At 48.2% G+C, this 17236-nt stretch overlaps 1 protein-coding gene across 1 annotated transcript in view; it reads left to right on the top strand.

Moving 5' to 3' along the window:
* The first annotated feature begins 265 nt into the window (after positions 1–265).
* The window catches only part of LOC137562381 (tubby-related protein 3-like), a 118851-nt gene continuing 101880 nt past the window's right edge, over positions 266–17236 (top strand). Inside the window, exons 1-2 of the mRNA XM_068273720.1 lie at positions 266–407; positions 13420–13475. Of these exons, the coding sequence (XP_068129821.1) occupies positions 266–407; positions 13420–13475 (198 nt within the window). The remainder of the gene's footprint in view (positions 408–13419; positions 13476–17236) is intronic.

Below are 17236 nucleotides of genomic sequence, written 5' to 3'. Positions count from 1 at the left end.
ACACACACGCACACAGACACACATACATGCAGATACACAGAAAAAAACATGCACACACACACACAGACATGCATACACATGCACACACAGACATGCACACACAGACATGCACACACAGACATATACACACACACACACACACACGCACACAAACATACACACCCATTCAAGCAGATAGCAAGGAGAAACATACTTTGCCACAAACTTGTGTTCCAGGTGTCCTGTCGCAAACTTTCTTTCCGGCTGGGGCTGCAGCTCCAAAAGGATGGATGTAGCCTGCCGAGCCCAGGATGAAGGCAGCAGCTCCCCCACACAGATGGCTCCCGGCAGCAAAGAAGCTATTACCCAAACGGCCAGCGTGGGCTTCCCCCCTCTCCATGCCTATTATTCCCGGCAGGCGTCAGCAGGTAATTCTTTGCACAAGCGGCCGCCGGCCAGCGTGCTCTCTACCTCCCCATGCCCACACACGCTCTGCAGGGCACTGGAGTGCCAACTGCCAAGTGAAGTGCACCTCAGCTACCGCGGTGGACATTCGGGCAGCTGCAGCTACTAAGACCCCATCGCACGCAGAGTGGGCTGGTGAGCGAGCGGGCCAGGGATGAGTCACATCGCACTCCCATGTGGCTTTCAAGGGGGACCCGATGACACTGAGCGTGCGGGAGAGCGGGCAGGCGGATGTGAAAGCGAGCGTGCGGGAGAGTGAATGGACTGGGGCAGGGATGAGTCACATTGCTCTCCGCACTTTCCCTGTACATATGGGGACATTCGGGGAGCCGCCTCTAACCAATAAGGCGCCTATAGGCACGTGCCTACAGTGCCTTATGGTAAATCCGGCCCTGGGGTAAATAAAAGCCCAGTAGAGATGGAGGTGAGCTCAGAGTTAGATAGCCCTCCTATAAGCTGAAGTGGACTGTGTTATCAGTGTAAGGATAGACCAGCAGAATAAGAAGTCCCCAGTAACAGCATAAAAGTATTGTACACCTAATTGCAGAAACAAATAAAAAGCTTTGCTTCCCATTTACACAGACAGGCAATATACTGTATGGCGCTATGCCTAGTATATAGCATCGATTACAGTATACTGTAGTACGCAATGTTATTGTATACATTACATATAGCCAGGAGAGCGCGATGCACAACTCTACGTCACCAGCGCGAGGCATCTACAGCAGCAGCGGGACCGAACAAAGACCTCCGCGTGCACAGCACGCTCGAGCGATTGCCAGTCGGAGGAGGTGGAGGAGTCTCCGCTCTGCACAGCTGAGTGAGGAGGAAGAAAGTCCGCTCTCTGGAGGCATCACACTGAGCAGCCAGGATCCAGGAGCCCGTATGTAAGCCGGCAACATTGAGTGCGGAGCTCCCTCTTGTGGCCGGTACTGTAAAATGTCCATTGCACTTGTGTGTGGAGCTCCCCCGTGTGGCCGCTATAGAATGTCTTGATGTAAATAGATGCGGTTAGGAGCCAGTTCTATGGGAGGGCTTCTGGGGTGCCCATTAACAGTACAATTTTTTCAACAGATGCGATCTTTTCATGCAATTTTTACAATTGAATTGTATATTAAAAAAAAGTATGTGGTGAAAATCGATTCTATGGTCGATTGGATCAGAAAATGTAATGGTTCCGAGAGAGAAAATGCCCTAATTAACCTGTTTATAGGAACAATAAATGATTACCTTCCTATTACTTTCGATTGCAACAAAATGCATCAAAAGATTGCGTCAGATGAAAAAAATGTACCGTTAACAGGCCCCTTTAAACTCATCAATGCATGTAAAATATTCAAGTATAAGTTGAAAAACAAATATTTTACAACTAAGTTAACCCCTTCTTGACTGTCCATAGGAGGTGGAAAATGGCCGCATAATTGCGCATGCGTGTTCACAAAAGATGGCCCGAACCGTTCCCGAACCGTTCGCCGGCGAACATCTCACCATCTCTGGGCCCTGTACTACTTCCGGGTCGCTATGACCCGGAGTAGTACGCCTGCGCTGGCCCTGCAGTGCGCGTCCTAGATCTCGCTCCTGTTGCCGGGGACTTTCTGCGTATGTGCGTGACGTCATGAGTGAGGTCACGCTCATGCGCAGAGAGTGCCTGGCAACAGGAGCGCGATCTAGGATGCGCACCTCCGGGCAAGCGCAGGCGTACTACTCCGGGTCATAGCGACCCGGAAGTAGTACAGGGCCCAGAGAGATTCGCCCAGTGAACGGTTCGTGCCATCTCTAGTGTTCACATATACGTGTTGTGTGTCCCCTCCCCTTCCCTGTGGCACCTGCAGGTGTATTGTGATCCTATATCCTGAAAAACAGATCATTTTAAAATGACAGTTTTGCTCTGAAAAGTGCAAAAAAAGAAAAAAAAAAGGTTTTAAAATGTCAGTTTTGCAGAAAGTGGTTAAGTAAAGGGGAAAAAAAAACCTCAGCATAGATGTAGGCTTGAGCATAACTGAAATGTTCTTAAAGAGACACTGAAGCGAGACTAAATCTCGCTTCTTGTCTCATATATAGCAGGCGCATGTGTGCCCCTGCTAAAACGCCGTTATTCCGCGGCTAAACGAGGGTCCCTGACCCCCCCAACCCACCCCCTGCAAAATCTACGACCAACTTGGTCGTAGATTTTGCTGCTGCTGGAGGCAGGGCTAACGGCCGCAGCCCTGCCTCACAGCGCGTTTATCAGACGCGCATCGCCGCCTCTCCCCCGCCCCTCTCAGTGAAGGAAGACTGAGAGGGGCGGGGGAGAGGCGGAGATACGCGTCTGATAGACGCGCATGAGGCACGGCTGCGGCGGTTAGCCCTGCCCCAATGCGGAAGCGCTACCCTGCCGCACGGAGGGGATTTGGAGGGACAGGGACCCTCGTTAAGCCGCGGGATAGCGGCGTTTTAGCAGGGGCACAAGTGCCCCTGCTATGTATGAGGTCTGAAGCGAGATCTATTCTCGCTTCAGACTCTCTTTAAGGCCGGTTCACATTTGGCAATTCACCTCCGCTTGTCCCGCGATCTCGATTCACGGGCAAAATATAGTGATTCTGCGCAATTTGCGCTTGTGATTTCCGAACAATAGAACGAGAATCACAGCGCAATCACTCCATTTGCGATTGATCGATATCGCAAACGCTTCAGTGTGAATGTTTACATAGGGAAACCTTAGTAGCAGCACTTAACTGATCGCCGGCGATCAGAAAAGCGCTGAAAAAGCGCCAAGTGTGAACCAGCCCTGACTTGTCTCCATTGGTATCTGATGTCACAGCTGCACCCCAGGCAGGCAGTCAGCCATATTGGCAGATGTTCTCAAGTTTGCGTCATATGCCCGTGGGGGCGGAGCTTAATGGTGGTTAGGGGGCACAGCTTTGAGTGACAGTATGGTGGCGAAGCCAAAGCATGATGTCACAGCTGAACCCCAGCCAGGCAGTCATTCATTTTGGCAGATGTTCACGATTTTGCTTTATATGCTCGTGGGGCGGAGCTTTGTGGTTGTTTGGTGGTGGGGCTTTGAGTGACAGTTTGAGGACAGGCTTCATGCAGGCCTTGGGGGCGTGGCCAACTCATGATGTCACAGCTGCACCCCAGTCAGGAAGTCGCCCATCTTGCAAGATGTCAGCTCTAGCCTCTCTGCAGCTCACTGTGTTTGATCCATGCCTCTCCTTGTAATGGATCTTATCTTTCATCACTGCTGCACCCCAGCCAGGCAGTCAGCCTTCCAGCCATATTGGCAGACATGTGCTCTCTTTGTTTATATGCCCGTGGGGGCGGGGCTTGGCGCGCGATTTGGGGGCGGGGCTTCACGTGGTTGGAGGCGGGGCCAAAGCATGACGTCAGAGTTGCACCCCAGCCAGGATGTCGGCTGTCTTGGAAGATGTTAGCTGATGTTATCTCTCTCTCCTCTGCAGCGCTGTGCTTGATCCATGCCTCTCTTCTTGTAATAGATCTTATTCTGCTCGGGTGAGATGAAGGCCTGTTATGTCCTGTTACTGATTTGCTGTGTTTTTGTTGTTTTGAAAACTGACCTGAAGCCCCGCCCCCAATTGCTCTTTAGCTGATTGTAGCAGCACTGCAAGTAACATGTAAATGGCAGTGCTGGTTTTCCACTAGCGCTATTCTCTTTCTCCCAAATAACAATCACCAGCCTGCGTGATTTTCACTGTTATTGTGCTCGAATATTCAAGGGATCCCAAGGAAGTGACCGCAATGTACTGCGATCCTTGCACAGCAGGATTGCGCTTGTGATTGTGTTACGTAGTGGTAAAGGGCCCTTTGTCTGCTTTCCCCATTTGCTATGAGACCATCCCATGCTTAAAGGTGCCCACTAACAGTACAATTTTTTCAACAGATGCAATCTTTTCATGCAATTTTTACAATTGAATTGTATATTAAAAAAAAGTATGTGGTGAGAATCGATTCTATGGTCAATTGGATCAGAAAATGTAATGGTTCCGAGAGAGAAAATGCCCTAATTAACCTGTTTATAGGAACAATAAATGATTACCTTCCTAGTACTTTCGATTGCAACAAAATGCATCAAAAGATTGCATCTGATGAAAAAAATGTACCGTTAACAGGCCCCTTTAAACTCATCAATGCATGTAAAATATTAAAGTATAAGTTGAAAAACAAATATTTTACAACTAAGTTAACCCCTTCTTGACTGTCCATAGGAGGTGGAAAGTGGCCGCATTATTGCGCATGCGTGTTCACTAAAGATGGCCCGAACGGTTAACGAACCGTTCGCCGGCGAACATCTCACCATCTCTGGGCCCTGTACTACTTCCGGGTCGCTATGACCCGAAGTAGTACGCCTGCACTGGCCCGGCAGTGCGCGTCCTAGATCTCGCTCCTGTTGCCGGGCACTTTCTGCGCATGTGCGCGACGTCACGCTCATGCGCAGAAAGTGCCCGGCAACAGGAGCGTGATCTAGGACGCGCACTGTCGGGCCAGCGCAGGCGTACTTTTCCGGGTCATAGCGACCCGGAAGTAGTACAGGGCCCAGAGAGATTCGCCCGGTGAATGGTTCGGGCCATCTCTAGTGTTCACGTATACGTGTTGTGTGTCCCCTCCCCCTTCCCTGTGGCACCCATGGGTGTATTGCGATCCTATCTCCTGCAAAACAGATCATTTTAAAATGACAGTTTTGCTCTGAAAAGTGCAAAAAAAAAGTAAAAAAAAAGAAAGTGTTTTAAAATGTCAGTTTGGCAGAAAGTGGTTAAAAGTAAAGGGTAAAAAAAAAACCCTCAGCATAGATGTAGGCTTGAGCATATGTTGTTAAGGCCGGTTCACATTCGTCGATTCACCTCCGCTTGTCCCGCGATCTCGATTCACGGGCAAAACCTAGCGATTCACTGTGATTTGCGCTTGTGATTTCCGATCAATAGAACGAGAATCACAGCGCAATCACTCCATTTGCGATTGATCGAAATCGCAAACGCTTCAGTGTGAATGTTTACATAGGGACACATTAGCAGAAGCACTTAGCTGATCGCCGGCGATCAGGAAAGCGCTGAAAAAGCGCCAAGTGTGAACCAGCCCTGACTTGTCTCCATTGGTATCTGATGTCACAGCTGCACCCCAGACAGGCAGTCAGCCATATTGGCAGATGTTCTCAAGTTTGCGTCATATGCCCGTGGGGGCGGAGCTTAATGGTGGTTAGGGGGCACAGCTTTGAGTGACAGTATGATGGCGGAGCCAAAGCATGATGTCACAGCTGAACCCCAGCCAGGCAGTCATTCATTTGGGCAGATGTTCACCATTTTGCTTTATATGCCCGTGGGGGCGGAGCTTTGTGGTTGTTTGGTGGTGGGGCTTTGAGTGACAGTTTGAGGGCAGGCTTCATGCAGGCCTTGGGGGCGTGGCCATCTCATGATGTCACAGCTGCACCCCAGTCAGGAAGTCGCCCATCTTGCAAGATGTCAGCTCTAGCCTCTCTGCAGCTCACTGTGTTTGATCCATGCCTCTCCTTGTAATGGATCTTATTTTTCATCACTGCTGCACCCCAGCCAGGCAGTCAGCCTTCCAGCCATATTGGCAGACATGCTCTCTTTGTTTATATGCCCGTGGGGGCGGGGCTTGGCGCGCGATTTGGGGGCGGAGCTTCACGTGGTTGGAAGCGGGGCCAAAGCATGATGTCACAGTTGCACCCCAGCCAGGCAGTCAGCCATTTTGGAAGATGTTAGCTGATGTTAGCTCTCTCTCCTCTCCAGCACGCTGTGCTTGATCCATGCCTCTCTTCTTGTAATAGATCTTATTCTGCTCGGGTGAGATGAAGGCCTGTTATGTCCTGTTACTGATTTGCTGTGTTTTTGTTGTTTTGAAAACTGACCTGAAGCCCCGCCCCCAATTGCTGTTTAGCTGATTGTAGCAGCACCGCAAGTAACATGTAAATGGCAGTGCTGGTTTTCCACTAGCGCTATTCTCTTTCTCCCAAATAGCAATCACCAGCCTGCGTGATTTTCACTGTTATTGTGCTCAAATATCCGACGGATCGCAAGGAAATCACGGCAAGGTACCGCGATCATTACGCAGCATGATTACGCTTGTGATTGTGTTACGTAGTGGTAAAAGGCCCTTTGTCTGCTTTCCCCATTTGCTTTGAGACCATCCCATGCTTAAAGGTGCCCATTAACAGTACAATTTTTTCAACAGATGCAATCTTTCAATGCAATTATTACAATTGAATTGTATATATAAAAAAAGTATGTGGTGAAAATCGATTCTATGGTCGATTGGATCAGAAAATGTAATGGTTCAGAGAGAGAGAAAATGCCCTAATTAACCTGTTTATGGGAACAATAGATGATTACCTTCCTATTACTTTCAATTACTACAAAATACATCAAAAGATTGCGTCTGATGAAAAATTTGTACCGTTAACAGGCCCCTTTATACTCATCAATGCATGTAAAATAGAGTATAAGTGAAAAAACGAAAAACAAATATTTTACAACGAAATTAACCCCTTCTTGACTGTCCATAGGAGGTTGAAAGTGGCCGCGTAATTGCGCATGTGTGGTCACATGTACGTGTTGTGTGTCTCCTCCCCCTTCCCTGTGGCACACGCAGGTGTATTGCGATCCTATCCTGGTTAAAAGTAAAGGGGAAAACAAAACCCTCAGCATAGATGTAGGCTTGAGCATAACTGAAATGTTGTTAAGGCCGGTTCACATTCGGCGAATTCACCGCCGCTTGCCCTCCGATCTCGATTCACAGGCAAGACACATTAGTAGCAGCACTTAGGTGATTGTCGGCGACCACAAAAGCGCTGAAAAAGCGCCAAGTGTGAACCATCCCTGACTTGTCTCCATTGGTATCTGATGTCACAGCTGCACCCCAGGCAGGCAGTCAGCCATATTGGCAGATGTTCTCAAGTTTGCGTCATATGCCCGTGGGGGCGGAGCTTAATGGTGGTTAGGGGGCACAGCTTTGAGTGACAGTATGATGGCGGAGCCAAAGCATGATGTCACAGCTGAACCCCAGCCAGGCAGTCATCCATTTTGGCAGATTTTCACCATTTTGCTTTATATGCCCGTGGGGCGGAGCTTTGTGGTTGTTTGGGGGTGGGGCTTTGAGTGACAGTTTGAGGGCAGGCTTCATGCAGGCCTTGGGGGCGTGGCCAACTCATGATGTCACAGCTGCACCGCAGTGAGGAAGTCGCCCATCTTGCAAGATGTCAGCTCTAGCCCCTCAGCAGCTCACTTTGTTTGATCCATGCCTCTCCTTGTAATGGATTGTATCTTTCATCACTGCTGCACCCGAGCCAGGCAGTCAGCCTGCCAGCCATATTTGTAGACATGTGCTCTATTTGTTTATATGTCCGTGGGGGCGGGGCTTCGCGTGTGATTTGGGGGTGGGGCTTCATGGTGATTTGGGGGTGGGGCTTCACGCAGTTGGGGGCGAGGCTTCACACAGGTCGGGCCGGGCAAAAACATGATGTCACAGCCAGGAAGTCGGCCATGTTGGAAGATGTTAGCTCTCTCTCCTCGCTGTACTTGATCCATACTTCTCCTTGTAATGGATCGTATTCTGCTCGGGTGAGATGAAGGCCTGTTATGTCCTGTTACTGATTCTCAGTGTTTTTGTCGTCTTGAAAGCTGACCTGAAGTCCCGCCCCAATTGCTCTTTTTCATCCAATGTAATTTGGGGATTTGGTGGATAGCTGTGAAGGCAGATCTGCCTGAGTTGGGAATACAACTGGGCCTGGAGTGTGTGTGTGTGAGTAATGGTTTAAAGTGAAAGGTAGAAATGAATGGAGATGATTGTAATAGAAATAAAAATAGGATCATAGTGTGATTGTAGGATTTTTTTTCTTCTTGAATATTCTTCTATGGGGGTAAAGTACTGTGTTTATGTCAACACATAGATGCCTGTTGTGTTCATATCTAGATCTTTGTTCGTATTATTGCAAATTTGTTAGTGGTTATGTTTTGCATGTGTTGGGGTGGGAGATCTGGATTGTTTCTTTTTTCTTCTCTTTTCAGATCCTGCTATTGAAGAGAAGGCCAGCACATTGAGCAGAAGACACTTGAAAACGGCCTGTGACCCAATACAGTTGTGCGCCTTTTGGAAAATTAGTGGCAGAGTGGAAGCAATCAAGTTGTAATCAGAAAATTCTTCTATTGGGGTAATGTACATTTTTGTATTTCTCTAGGTACAAGCGTTTAGATTTCACAAAAATATTTGATGTGCGTATGTGAATTTTAGTGTGAGTGTGTGTGTGTGTTTGAGTGATGATTTGTAGTGAAAGGTAGGGATGAATGGAGATGATTGTAGGAGATTTGAAAATAGGATTGTATTGTTGGATTTTTTTTCTTCTTGAAAAATCTTCTATTGGGGTAAAGTACTGTGTTTATGTCAATACATGGATGTCTGTTGTGTTTATAGCTAGATCTTTGTTCATATGATTGCATATTTGTTAGTGGTTATGTTATGTTTTGCATGTGCACCCTTTTTTGCAATACGTTTTCAGTTCCTTTCTTCCGGAAGCAGGTGGTGGATGACCCTCTTTACATGGGCTGTCTGCAGCCTGTTTCCAAATTGGGGTGTTGAGCTGTAGAGTCACCCTTGAGCTTTACCAGGCTTGGGGTGACCTATGCTTCACTCCCCCCCTGTCGTGCTCCCAAGTTGTGCACATTTGGCCTGGCATAATAATGCACTTGGACACAATACGAAATAAGGTAGGTCCTATCCTTTGGGTGGTGGGTGCGGGCGGCCCTCCCTGGCGATGGCAACGCTTGGGCGGGCCGACCCGCACTTCTCAACCTCCCCCCCAGGGGGCGCTACAGAGTGTCTGAGCAGTGAAGTGCTTGGAGTGCCCTGTTGGCCCCCCCTTTTCCTGGGATCCTGGGGGGGCCTCCACGTGGCGATCCTGGATAAGTGCTAAATGCTGCGCAAACGAATCCCCCGCAGGGCAAAAATTTTGCGATGAGTTACTTGGCAAAACCCTGCATATCCTGGCATGTGAAAGCGAATGCAGATTTGCTTGAGCAGCAGGGGCGTTTCTAGGGTCCCTGGAGATCAGTGGCACCTGTGGGCACCAGGAGGGGAGGTACATGCGCGCCGCGGCAAAAAATGGGCATGGCCATGCGGTGAGTGGGCGTGGCCATGGGTGGGGCCAAATGTACATGAACTTAGCAGCGGTGTAAGCTACGGATAACGGGCCTGCCCATCGAAATATTGGACGGAGCCCCCTGTCCTTTATTTCGATCATTTACAATCAGTATAGGCATAGATCAAAGATGTATACGCACATACAATTTTGATTGGTCAATCACTGACCCCCAATTTCCCACCCCCGTGCAGTAAGTGGGCCAACAGACAATGAATTTTATGAACAGAGCTAAAATTGGCTAATCAAAATTGTATGTGTGTACAAGGCTTTACAGCTAATACTGTACATACTGAAAGTAGCAGGGATCAGCATACAATACAGCTGGTTTACAATCAATAAAGGCACAGAGTAACACCTTACACTGTACACACTGGAGGTAAATCAGCACACAGTGCAAGCACTAGAGAACAGCGTATACTGTACATACTGTAGGCAGCAGAATTCAGCACACTGCAGCTAGCGTGCCAAAAATATGACGATCACGTTGTGTGGCGTGCTTATCGCGCCGCACCAAAAAATGGGTGGGCCATGGACCAGAATATAGGTGTGGTAACGGGTGGAGACAAATTTACATGAACCTAGCAATGGTGGGACATCAGATTAGGACAGTGGTGGCGAACCTTTTGGAGGCCGAGTGCCCAAACTGCAACCCAAAAGTCACTTACCGGTATCTATCGCAAAGTGGCAACAGCAATTTAAACTAAATACTGTACAAACGTTTTAACTCATACATGAACATTATGGAAAATCCAAGTTGAAAATAAACTGTGAAGATAAACAATTTCATCCATCCTACTCCTGAAAAATGTATTCAATTTTTTAGAACCTCCCAGTTTTATTTTCTGTTTTAAAACGCTAAAAAAGTAGGTTTAATGCTATTGTCTCATATGATAAGGATTCAGCTTTTCCCATAGTCTCGCAGTTAGCAATCATGTGACCCCCAACAAGACATATTCAGCAATCATGAGGCCCCCAACAAATCAGGAGGCCCCCAACAAGACAAATTCAGCAATCATGAGGCCTCCAACAAATCATGAGGCCCCCAACAAGACAAATTCAGCAATCATGAGGCCCCCAACAAGACAAATTCAGCAATCATGAGGCCCCCAACAAATCATGAGGCCCCCAACAAGACAAATTCAGCAATCATGAGGCCCCCAACAAATCATAAGGCTCCCAACAAGACACATTCAGCAGTCATGAGGCACATAAATAGACAGCATTTCACATAAATAGGCAGAATGCCCCCTTAATATGGTAGCCCCCCCAAGTTAGGTAGTGAGTGACAGGGACCCCCAGGTTAGCTAGTGAGTGACAGGCGCCTCCAGTTAGGTAGTGAGTGACAGGGACCCCGATAGTGAGTGACAGGGAGCACCTTTAGGTAGTGAGTGAGTGCCAGGGAGCCCCTTTAGGCAGTGAGTGAGTGCCAGGAAGCCCCTTTAGGCAGTGAGTGAGTGCCAGGAAGCCCCTTTAGGCAGTGAGTGAGTGCCAGGAAGCCCCTTTAGGCAGTGAGTGAGTGCCAGGGAGCCCCTTTAGGCAGTGAGTGAGTGACAGGAAGCCCCTTTAGGCAGTGAGTGAGTGACAGGAAGCCCCTTTAGGCAGTGAGTGAGTGACAGGGAGCCCCTTTAGGCAGTGAGTGAGTGACAGGGAGCCCCTTTAGGCAGTGAGTGAGTGACGGGGAGCCCCTTTAGGCAGTGAGTGAGTGACAGGGAGCCCCTTTAGGCAGTGAGTGAGTGACAGGGAGGCCCTTTAGGGAGTGAGTGAGTGACAGGGAGGCCCTTTAGGGAGTGAGTGAGTGCCAGGGAGCCCCTTTAGTGAGTGAGTGCGTGCCAGGGAGCCCCTTTAGTGAGTGAGTGCGTGCCAGGGAGCCCCTTTAGTGAGTGAGTGCGTGCCAGGGAGCCCCTTTAGTGAGTGCGTGCCAGGGAGCCCCTTTAGGGAGTGGGTGCGTGCCAGGGAGCCCCTTTAGGGAGTGGGTGCGTGCCAGGGGAGCCCCTTTAGGGAGTGAGTGAGTGCCAGGGGAGCCCCTTTAGGGAGTGAGTGAGTGCCAGGGGAGCCCCTTTAGGGAGTGAGTGAGTGCCAGGGGAGCCCCTTTAGGGAGTGAGTGAGTGCCAGGGAGCCCCTTTAGGGAGGGAGTGAGTGACAGGGAGCCCCTTTAGGGAGTGGGTGCGTGCCAGGGAGCCCCTTTAGGGAGTGGGTGCGTGCCAGGGAGCCCCTTTAGGGAGTGGGTGCGTGCCAGGGAGCCCCTTTAGGGAGTGGGTGCGTGCCAGGGGAGCCCCTTTAGGGAGTGAGTGAGTGCCAGGGGAGCCCCTTTAGGGAGTGAGTGAGTGCCAGGGGAGCCCCTTTAGGGAGTGAGTGAGTGCCAGGGGAGCCCCTTTAGGGAGTGAGTGAGTGCCAGGGAGCCCCTTTAGGGAGTGAGTGAGTGACAGGGAGCCCCTTTAGGGAGTGAGTGAGTGACAGGGAGCCCCTTTAGGGAGTGAGTGAGTGACAGGGAGCCCCTTTAGGGAGTGAGTGAGTGCCAGGGAGCCCCTTTAGGGAGTGAGTGAGTGCCAGGGAGCCCCTTTAGGGAGTGAGTGCGTGCCAGGGAGCCCCTTTAGGGAGTGAGTGAGTGACAGGGAGCCCCTTTAGGGAGTGAGTGAGTGACAGGGAGCCCCTTTAGGGAGTGAGTGAGTGAGTGACAGGGAGCCCCTTTAGGGAGTGAGTGAGTGACAGGGAGCCCCTTTAGGGAGTGAGTGCGTGCCAGGGAGCCCCTTTAGGGAGTGAGTGAGTGACAGGGAGCCCCTTTAGGGAGTGAGTGAGTGACAGGGAGCCCCTTTAGGGAGTGAGTGAGTGACAGGGAGCCCCTTTAGGGAGTGAGTGAGTGACAGATAGCCCCTTTAGGGAGTGAGTGAGTGACAGGTAGCCCCTTTAGGGAGTGAGTGAGTGACAGGTAGCCCCTTTAGGGAGTGAGTGAGTGACAGGTAGCCCCTTTAGGGAGTGAGTGAGTGACAGGGAGCCCCTTTAGGGAGTGAGTGAGTGACAGGGAGCCCCTTTAGGGAGTGAGTGAGTGCCAGGGAGCCCCTTTGGGGAGTGAGTGAGTGCCAGGGAGCCCCTTTAGTGAGTGAGTGCCAGGGAGCCCCTTTAGGGAGTGAGTGAGTGACAGGGAGCCCCTTTAGGGAGTGAGTGAGTGACAGGGAGCCCCTTTAGGGAGTGAGTGAGTGACAGGGAGCCCCTTTAGGGAGTGAGTGAGTGAGTGCCAGGGAGCCCCTTTAGGGAGTGAGTGAGAGACAGGGAGCCCCTTTAGGGAGTGAGTGAGTGCCAGGGAGCCCCTTTAGTGAGTGAGTGAGTGAGTGACAGGGAGGCCCCCTCTCTAGCCGCCGCCGCTCCCCCCCCTACCTCTCAGCAGACCTCAGGATCAGCGGCGACCCGACCAGATGTACGAGCGGGCGCTGGACGCACCCGCTCGATATGCGGAAGTGATGTCACTTCCGCATATCAGTGCGGGCGCTGGGTCCTAGCGCCCGCACGATTGGTCGCCGGCTCGCCGCCTGATCCTGAGGTCTGAGACGCGGCGGCGGCGGCTGGAGGGAGCCGCTGACAGAGGGGGCAGCGGCGGCCGGGAGATCCGTGGCACCCCAGGAAAGATTGGGGGCACGTGCCCCCCTAAAACAGGGCTAGCGACGCCCCTGTTGAGCAGTGTCTCATGAATAAGCTAATTAGGCCTTATCTGCAAAGCCAGGTATATATGGGTTCACTTGGTGTTTGATGCACACACCCTTTTTGCAATATGTTTTGCATGTGTTAGGGGTGGGGGGTCTGGATTGTTGTTGTTTTTTCCCTTCTCTTTTCAGATCCTGCCATTGAAAAGAAGGCCAGCAGGTTGAGCAGAAGAAAATTTAAACACCCAGTAACCCAATTACCCTTGTGTGCCTTTTGGAAAATTAGAGGCAGTGAGGACACAACCAAGTTGTAATCAGAAAATTCTTCTATTGGGGTAATGTGCGTTTTTGTATTTCTCTAGGTACAAGTATTTCGCTTTCAAAAAAACATCTGATGTGCGTAAGTGAATTTTAGTGGGAGTGTGTGTGTGTGAGTGATGATTTGTAGTGACAGGTAGGAATGAATGGAGATGATTGTTGCAGATATAAAAATAGGATTGTACTGTTCGAATTTTTTCTTCTTGAATATTCTTCTATTAGGGTAAAGTACTGTGTTTATGTCAACACATAGATCCCTGTCGAGTTCATAACTAGATCTTTGTTCGTATGATTGCATATTTGTTAGTGGTTATGTTTTGCATGTGTTAGGGTGGGGGGGGGGGGGGGGGGGGGTCTGGATTGTTTCTTTTTTCTTCTCTTTTCAGATCCTGCTATTGAAGAGAAGGCCAGCACATTGAGCAGAAGACAATTGAAAATGTCCTGTGACCCAATACTGTTGTGCGCCTTTTGGAAAATTAGAGGCAGTGTGGACGCAACCAAGTTGTAATCAGAAAATTCTTCTACTGGGGTAATGTACGTGTTTGTATGTCTCTATGTACAAGCGTTTACTGTTTACAAAAATAATCTGATGTGCGTAAGGGAATTTTAGTAGGAGTGTGTATGTGTGAGTGATGATTTGTAGTGAAAGGTAGGAATGAATGGAGATAATTGTAGTAAAAATAAAAATAGAAATGTATTGTTGGATTTTTTTTCTTCTTGAAAGTTCTTCTATTGGGGTAAAATACTGTGCTTATGTCAATACATAGTTGCCTGTGTCTTGTTAGTGGTTATGTTTTGCATGTGTTGGGGGGGGGGGGGGGGTCTGGATTGTTTCTTTTTTCTTATCTTTTCAGATCCTGCCATTGAAAAGAAGGCCAGGACATTGAACTGAAGAGAGTTGAAAACGCCCTGTGAACCAATACTGTTCTGCACCTTTTGGAAAATTAGTGGCAGAGTGGAAGCCACCAAGTTGTAATCAGAAAATTCTTCTATTGGGGTAATGTGTGTTTTTGTATTTCTCTATGTACAAGCGTTTAGTTTTCATAAAAATATCTGATGTGCGTAAGGGAATTTTAGTGTGAGTGTGTGTGTGAGTGAGGATTTGTACTGAAAGGTAGGAATGAATGAAGATGGTTGTATGAGATTTCAAAATAGGGTTGTACTGTTGGATTTTTTCTTCTTGAATATTCTTCTATGGGGGTAAAGTACTGTGTTTATGTCAACACATAGATGCCTGTTGTGTTCATATCTAGATCTTTGTTCGTATGATTGCAAATTTGTTAGTGCTTATGTTTTGCATGTGTTGGGGTGGGGGGTCTGGATTGTTTCTTTTTTCTTCTCTTTTCAGATCCTGCTATTGAAGAGAAGGCCAGCACATTGAGCAGAAGACACTTGAAAACGGCCTGTGACCCAATACCGTTGTGCGCCTTTTGGAAAATTAGTGGCAGAGTGGAAGCAATGAAGTTGTAATCAGAAAATTCTTCTATTGGGGTAATGTACATTTTTGTATTTCTCTAGGTACAAGCGTTTAGATTTCACAAAAATATTTGATGTGCGTATGTGAATTTTAGTGTAAGTGTGTGTGTGTGTGAGTGATGATTTGTAGTGAAAGGTAGGGATGAATGGAGATGATTGTAGGAGATTTGAAAATAGGATTGTATTGTTGGATTTTTTTTCTTCTTGAAAAATCTTCTATTGGGGTAAAGTACTGTGTTTATGTCAATACATGGATGTCTGTCGTGTTTATAGCTAGATCTTTGTTCATATGATTGCATATTTGTTAGTGGTTATGTTATGTTTTGCATGTGCACCCTTTTTTGCAATACGTTTTCAGTTCCTTTCTTCCGGAAGCAGGTGGTGGATGACCCTCTTTACATGGGCTGTCTGCAGCCTGTTTCCCCATTGGGGTGTTGAGCTGTAGAGTCACCCTTGAGCTTTACCAGGCTTGGGGTGACCTATGCTTCACTCCCCCCCTGTCGTGCTCCCAAGTTGTGCACATTTGGCCTGGCATAATAATGCACTTGGACGCAATATGAAATAAGGTAGGTCCTATCCTTTGGGAGGTGGGTGCGGGCGGCCCTCCCTGGCAGTGGCAACGCTTGGGCGGGCCGACCCGCACTTCTCAACCTCCCCCCCAGGGGGCGCTACAGAGTGTCTGAGCAGTGAAGTGCTTGGAGTGCCCTGTTGGCCCCCCTTTTCCTGGGATCCTGGGGGGGCCTCCACGTGGCGATCCTGGATAAGTGCTAAATGCTGCGCAAAGTAATCCCCGGCAGGGCAAACATTTAGGGATGAGTTAGTTGGCAAAACCCTGCATATCCTGGCATGCGAAAGCGAATGCAGATTTGCTTGAGCAGTGTCTCATGAATAAGCTAATTAGGCCTTATCTGCAAAGCCAGGTATACATGGGTTCACTTGGTGTTTGATGCACACACCCTTTTTGCAATATGTTTTGCATGTGTTAGGGGTGGGGGGTCTATATTGTTTTTTTTTTTTTCCCCTTCTCTTTTCAGATCCTGCCATTGAAAAGAAGGCCAGCAGGTTGAGCAGAACAAAATTGAAACACCCTGTAACCCAATACCGTTGTGTGCCTTTTGGAAAATTAGAGGCAGTGAGGACGCAACCAAGTTGTAATCAGAAAATTCTTCTATTGGGGTAATGTGCGTTTTTGTATTTCTTTAGGTACAAGCATTTCGTTTTCACAAAAACATCTGATGTGCGTAAGTGAAATTTAGTGGGAGTGTGTGTGTGTGTGAGTGATGATTTGTAGTGAAAGGTAGGAATGAATGGAGATGATTGTTGCAGATATAAAAATAGGATTGTACTGTTGGAATTTTTTCTTCTTGAATATTCTTCTATTAGGGTAAAGTACTGTGTTTATGTCAACACATAGATCCCTGTCGAGTTCATATCTAGATCTTTGTTCGTATGATTGCATATTTGTTAGTGGTTATGTTTTGCATGTGTTGGGGTGGGGGGGGTCTGGATTGTTTCTTTTTTCTTCTCTTTTCAGATCCTGCTATTGAAGAGAAGGCCAGCACATTGAGCAGAAGACAATTGAAAATGTCCTGTGACCCAATACTGTTGTGCACCTTTTGGAAAATTAGAGGCAGTGTGGACGCAACCAAGTTGTAATCAGAAAATTCTTCTACTGGGGTAATGTACGTGTTTGTATGTCTCTATGTACAAGCGTTTACTGTTTACAAAAATAATCTGATGTGCGTAAGGGAATTTTAGTAGGAGTGTGTATGTGTGAGTGATAACTTGTAGTGAAAGGTAGGAATGAATGGAGATAATTGTAGTAAAAATAAAAATAGAAATGTATTGTTGGATTTTTTTTCTTCTTGAAAATTCTTCTATTGGGGTAAAATACTGTGCTTATGTCAATACATAGTTGCCTGTGTCTTGTTAGTGGTTATGTTTTGAATGTGTTGGGGTGGGGGGAGGGTCTGGATTGTTTCTTTTTTCATATCTTTTTAGATCCTGCCATTGAAAAGAAGGCCAGGACATTGAGCTGAAGAGAGTTGAAAACGCCCTGTGAACCAATACTGTTCTGCACCTTTTGGAAAATTAGTGGCAGAGTGGAAGCCACCAAGTTGTAATCAGAAAATTCTTCTATTGGGGTAATGTGTGTTTTTGTATTTCTCTATGTACAAGCGTTTAGTTTTCATAAAAATATCTGATGTGCGTAAGG

This window comes from Hyperolius riggenbachi, chromosome 3 (assembly GCF_040937935.1).
Source record: "Hyperolius riggenbachi isolate aHypRig1 chromosome 3, aHypRig1.pri, whole genome shotgun sequence".
NCBI classification, from domain to species: domain Eukaryota; kingdom Metazoa; phylum Chordata; class Amphibia; order Anura; family Hyperoliidae; genus Hyperolius; species Hyperolius riggenbachi.
Note: the sequence above shows the minus strand (reverse complement) of the source record. Positions and strands in the feature narration are given on the sequence as shown.